Raw genomic sequence first — 4,669 nt, 5'->3', positions numbered from 1 at the left:
CCCCGGTTGTATGTCGTTTATCACGAAGCCTCTGCTTTCATTTATTCGAAACAAAGAGTGCGTTGCGGCAGCAGATTCATCCTTGATTCGCTTATTATTTTGCGTTCTAACTCATTCTGTGACGCTTGGCTCATCAGGTTTCAGGAGATCATTGATTTCCGCCCGGTTCCCGCTGCTGGTACGTCTTTTGACGCAAAGGGCAACTTCGTGTGTACCGCCGGAATGGTCGAATGCCTGGGACACAAGTGGCTAAGCTGCGCCGTAGAGGAGTTCCACCAAATCGGAGACTTGGTAGAGCGGATCGCTGTAAGTATCTTTGGTGTCCGTGGGGGTATCTACTCTGTTTTCTGACTATTGTGTAATGACTGTAGTGCATGGAAAGCAAGGACAACAAGGGCATGACATGGAGCTTCATTATCAACCGTTGCTTTGAAGGCGAAGCGTTCACGAAGATGAAAACATGTTACGACACGAAGAGTGACGATCTCCTTCGAAAGGTTTGTTGGCAAAGTATTTCTACCAGGCTTCCTGACATCAGACTCTTACACCACAATTCTTACGAACTCGGTGTAGAATGTGGCGAAGAGACAGGCTCTACGTGTGCCTTGGGTCCCCTACGTAAGTTGCATTGGCCGTACCGAGTGCTCTACATTTCCCCGTCTAACTTGAACGCGCAGGTTATTCTCAACGGCACGCCACTAGGCGACGCGAGCCATGGTATTGGCTTGAAGCAGCTCATGGATGCCGTGTGTAAAGCCTACTCTGGACCAAAGGATGTACGTTCTGTTCACTGTATCTGGCATGTTGCACTTGAACCTCACTGCAGTCTTTTTATTCATCCGCAGTTGTGGCCGGCACCATGTCAACCGAAACGTCTTCGGGATGAAGCGGAAACCAAGGCCCCAGCGGAAGAGGTGGTGGTCAAGCCGTGTGCTCCTAAGAAAAAAGACACTGATACCACTGGCAACCAGTACGATGACCCCCCAGGCATTGGTAAGCCGCTTCCAACTGAACCGGAGGCCAAAACGGTCACCGAGTTTGAGGCAAAAGTCATCGGAGGCAAGCAGGCTGACGACGAGGAAACATCGAGTGCCACTATGACTGCAGTTGTTATACCCGGGGTATGCTTCGTGGCACTTGTTGCCATTGCTCTGAGATTAACACGCGACCACAAGAAGGACGCGTGAAAGTTAGGAGACAGTAAACACATGTAAACATCGTCCCAGCTCTCGAGTTTCTGGGACTGACCGCCTCCACAGCTTCGTACAAGTGCGCTTTTCCATTTTTGACTCTTTGCTGTGTCTTCCTTCACCCAAATCTATACGTCAGCTGCACAAAACAAAATCGAGTCGCCCACAGCCAGCTAGACTCCTTCCATATCGTCACTATCCTTGCTGTAGCTCTTTTGTTTCTTCTCGTGGTGACTGGGCTTCTCTTCATCAGAATCCGACTCAATCTCGGGGTTGATGTCCTCGTCAGACGATGAGCCGTGCGTGTTACGGGTCATCTCGATCCCCGGGCTCTCAATCATCGGCAGCTGTTCACCCAAAACGGAAACGTTAGTGCCTGGAGGACACCTCACTAATCACTGCTTTGACCTTCCAACATACCTGCATGGAGTACGCGAACTGCGAGCTGTTCTGGGTTGGCCGCCAGATCAAAGTCATCGCAGCTGAAACTGTAAAGTTCAGCACAGGCCAAGCCACGAGTTGCATCCACTCCCACTCGACGTCCCACTCGAACACACCAAGTCGACTACAGACGGCAACGATTGTAAGAATCGTGAAAAACACGATAAAGGCGGCGAGCGACCAGGCCAGCCAGCGATACATGCTGAGCTTAGCAAACTGCTTCTGGTCTCGCAGGTCGCGGAGAATGCGCTCCATGGAGTACTGAATCCACATGATAAACGCGAGGTTGCACAGCAGCTGAATGAACGACCAGGCCGTCGGCTTCTCACGGAAGTCAGCGCCACTCGACGTTCCGCGCGTAACCTCGTCAGCGATACCCGAGACGAAGTACGCCAGTGATAGGAAGGCAATCACGCTGGCTTCGACGCGGCTCAAGTGGCTTCGAACGATACCGTAGCCAAGGCATACAATCAGCAAGATAACACGCGCCAGCGTGCGCACGAATGTCTGCCAGTGCACAGCAATACACGATAATTAGTCCATCGCACAAGCAATATCTTCACACAGTCACAACTGTCAAACTCACGTCCAGAATCACGGCAATCAGGAACGTCGTCGGGTAGGGGCAGCACACAGGTTCTCCGGTCTTGTTCATCCGGTAGAAGGCGTAGAGCCAAACAGCCGACGCCGCAGTTCCCATCACTAAAATGAGAAGGATACCCCAGTGTAGCGAGAGCAGTTGGCGACGGTGACGGATCAGCAGGAACACGAAAAACACATCCAGCACCAGGTATCCAACGGTCAAGAAGCCGCTGAACGGAAGCATACCGTACAGTACTGCAGGCAGCAGGCCATACGGGTTACGAACCTCCATGGACCCTGAAAACGTCAGCGTCTCGGTGGCTGCGCCCTCGTCCTCAGCACATACGAAGATTTGTGTGTCCGTCCAGCCGCTCGAGTTCACGAGGTGCGACACATTGGCGCTTAAGGTGGGCGTGGACTTATTCGCTACCGTGAATACGAAGCGTTGAACGTCTGACATACCATCGAACTTCATACCTTCAACGTCCGAGCAGGCTAGCAGCTCAATCTTGCCGGCCACAGCCTCAAAGTCCTCGTAGTTGTCTACGTGGTAGAAGAAGACCACAAGACTCCAGCCGGCCATGTCTTGCGTCACATTCACGCCGCTGATATCGATCTACAAGCAACGCATTCCGCTAATTAGATGATCTTCCAAGTAGTAGCGTACTCTGCCGTACCGTGACCGACGAGTTGCCAGTGCGAGCGAGGATCGGGCCCTGATCTGTGGCGAAGAGCTTCTCAGCGCGCTGAAACGGAGGTACCCAGTAGCTGCTTGTAACGGGGTAGATGGATGCGGTCACGGCATGCAGCCAGACGCCCCACAGCACTAGCAGCGACGACACGAGCGACGGCATCTATTTCTCCGGTTTTGAGCGAGATGTCGACTGATAGACGGAGCGCCTGATTATGTTTTCGATGTGTTGATTGGTCAAAAGCAATATTTGAAGACGATGTGACAGTTAGTTGATGAAAATTCCTCCAAATCCCGCACTCGCTCACGACCACGATGGGGCTGCTTGCCGCGTTTCTGCCGCGATCTAGCGGGCAATTCACGCCATACAGTCGACATCACTACACGGTGCTGCTTATTGCGGTTCTGATGCTGTGTCGTACAGATCTGCTGGTCTCTTGCTCGATTCACGAGGTGCACGAAAAGGTCACCGGCTGCAAGATCACGGAGAGAATGTTTGCAGATGGCCACGGCCCCTGGGGAATCGCTGAACACTCAACTGTTCACGTGGATGCGACATTACGTCCACTGGCGGACCACGAGGTGAAAAATGCTATCACAGTGCGGAGACTCAGCGACTATTTCGACTTTGGCGTCGTGTTGGCCGCCTATTCACCGGACGCAGCAATTGCAGTGGGCTTTGACGATCACACAGCCTGCAGCTGGAATTTCTCCAACTCCAGCAATGTGGACGGCGAACTTCAGGGAGAATTTTACTTGATGGAGAGAGATCAGACGCTACAGGTGAATATGATGTTCTACCCAAAGGAAGGGGGACTACAAACGGCGTTGCTGGTGCCCTGTTGGAAGCAGAAGAGCGCAGCGTTCGGATATCCTGTGAGTGCAGACGAGTTCGTGGCGTATCCGATGGTTGATCCGCTGCTGCATATGGACGCGGAGTTTGCTTTCCGAAATCCGTACGGGTTTCTGCCGGGATTGCTGTACGGGTTGCTCCCATTCAAGTGAGTGCCTATGAAATGATGGGGCTGAACGTGCAAGCTACTTGCTAATCTATTGGTGCTACGTGTTGCACTGCAGCGGAGTTTTATCTTTGATGTATGGTGCACTGGATGTATACTTTTTGGTGCTGATCTACCGCCACCGCCAGAGCGTTGTTGGAGCGCACTATTTCCTGCTTTGCGTATTGCTGGCTGGGAACATATTTTTGGTTGGCCAATGTTAAGAAAAACTGAAAAGGGTTTATGGTTTCTCTCTCGGGAGAGGGGGGGGAAATAAATATTTTGAAACGCTGCTATTTTGTTCTGTTTTTAGGTGAATCTTGGCGTGGTTTGTGACTATAAACGCTGAATGATCGGTGTGCCTGTTTGCTGTCCGTACCCAGACTCCGTGCTGTTTTCTACGTTCGTGAAGGTTCTGGCCGGGATGGTGGCGCGTATTGCAACCACTCTAGTCAGTTTGGGCTATGGGATTGTCCGAATGCAGATCTCATGGCCAGAGGTGTTCGTGGTTTCTGGACTTGGCGTGTGTTACTTTATCGCTGTTGGAGCATTGGAAGTGAGCCATCTTGCCAATCAATCGGACGGTGATGTGCGGCCTCCTGCTGTCTGGGAAGCGCTCGTCATAATGACCAATGCGTGCTTTGGGGGGTGGATTTTCTTGTCTTTGGAGCTGACACGCAAGAATCTTGCCGCTTTCGGCCAGGTAAGGATTCCCGTTATGCCTCCTGTACCACGAAACCCAACAACCGCTCACCACTAATTCTTTT

General features: G+C 52.0%; 4 protein-coding genes across 4 annotated transcripts; 3 read left to right on the top strand and 1 right to left on the bottom strand.

Moving 5' to 3' along the window:
• Positions 1 to 10: 10 nt before the first annotated feature.
• PITG_21880 (uncharacterized protein) lies at positions 11 to 1,187 on the top strand (the record flags this gene model as incomplete). The annotated part of the gene is made up of 6 exons (XM_002996810.1): positions 11 to 57; positions 138 to 306; positions 372 to 497; positions 574 to 618; positions 678 to 776; positions 846 to 1,187. 6 exons carry the CDS (start codon positions 11 to 13, stop codon positions 1,185 to 1,187), a joined length of 828 nt encoding a protein of 275 aa, XP_002996856.1.
• A 176-nt stretch (positions 1,188 to 1,363) lies between these two features.
• On the bottom strand, positions 1,364 to 3,078 carry PITG_21879 (Gpr7 transmembrane protein; the record flags this gene model as incomplete). The annotated part of the gene is made up of 4 exons (XM_002996809.1): positions 1,364 to 1,537; positions 1,611 to 2,138; positions 2,218 to 2,829; positions 2,891 to 3,078. The coding sequence occupies 4 exons, from the start codon at positions 3,065 to 3,067 to the stop codon at positions 1,364 to 1,366; spliced, it is 1,491 nt and encodes a 496-aa protein (XP_002996855.1).
• A 234-nt stretch (positions 3,079 to 3,312) lies between these two features.
• On the top strand, positions 3,313 to 3,909 carry PITG_21878 (uncharacterized protein; the record flags this gene model as incomplete). Its single annotated transcript, XM_002996808.1, has 1 exon — positions 3,313 to 3,909. The coding sequence occupies one exon, from the start codon at positions 3,313 to 3,315 to the stop codon at positions 3,907 to 3,909; it is 597 nt and encodes a 198-aa protein (XP_002996854.1).
• Positions 3,910 to 3,997: 88 nt separating this feature from the next.
• On the top strand, positions 3,998 to 4,662 carry PITG_21877 (uncharacterized protein; the record flags this gene model as incomplete). Its single annotated transcript, XM_002996807.1, has 3 exons — positions 3,998 to 4,111; positions 4,216 to 4,234; positions 4,286 to 4,662. 3 exons carry the CDS (start codon positions 3,998 to 4,000, stop codon positions 4,660 to 4,662), a joined length of 510 nt encoding a protein of 169 aa, XP_002996853.1.
• Between the last annotated feature and the right edge of the window lie 7 nt (positions 4,663 to 4,669).

The sequence above is a fragment of the Phytophthora infestans genome, genomic scaffold (genome assembly GCF_000142945.1).
Source record: "Phytophthora infestans T30-4 supercont1.958 genomic scaffold, whole genome shotgun sequence".
Classification (NCBI taxonomy): Eukaryota; Oomycota; class Peronosporomycetes; order Peronosporales; family Peronosporaceae; genus Phytophthora; species Phytophthora infestans.
Note: the sequence above shows the minus strand (reverse complement) of the source record. Positions and strands in the feature narration are given on the sequence as shown.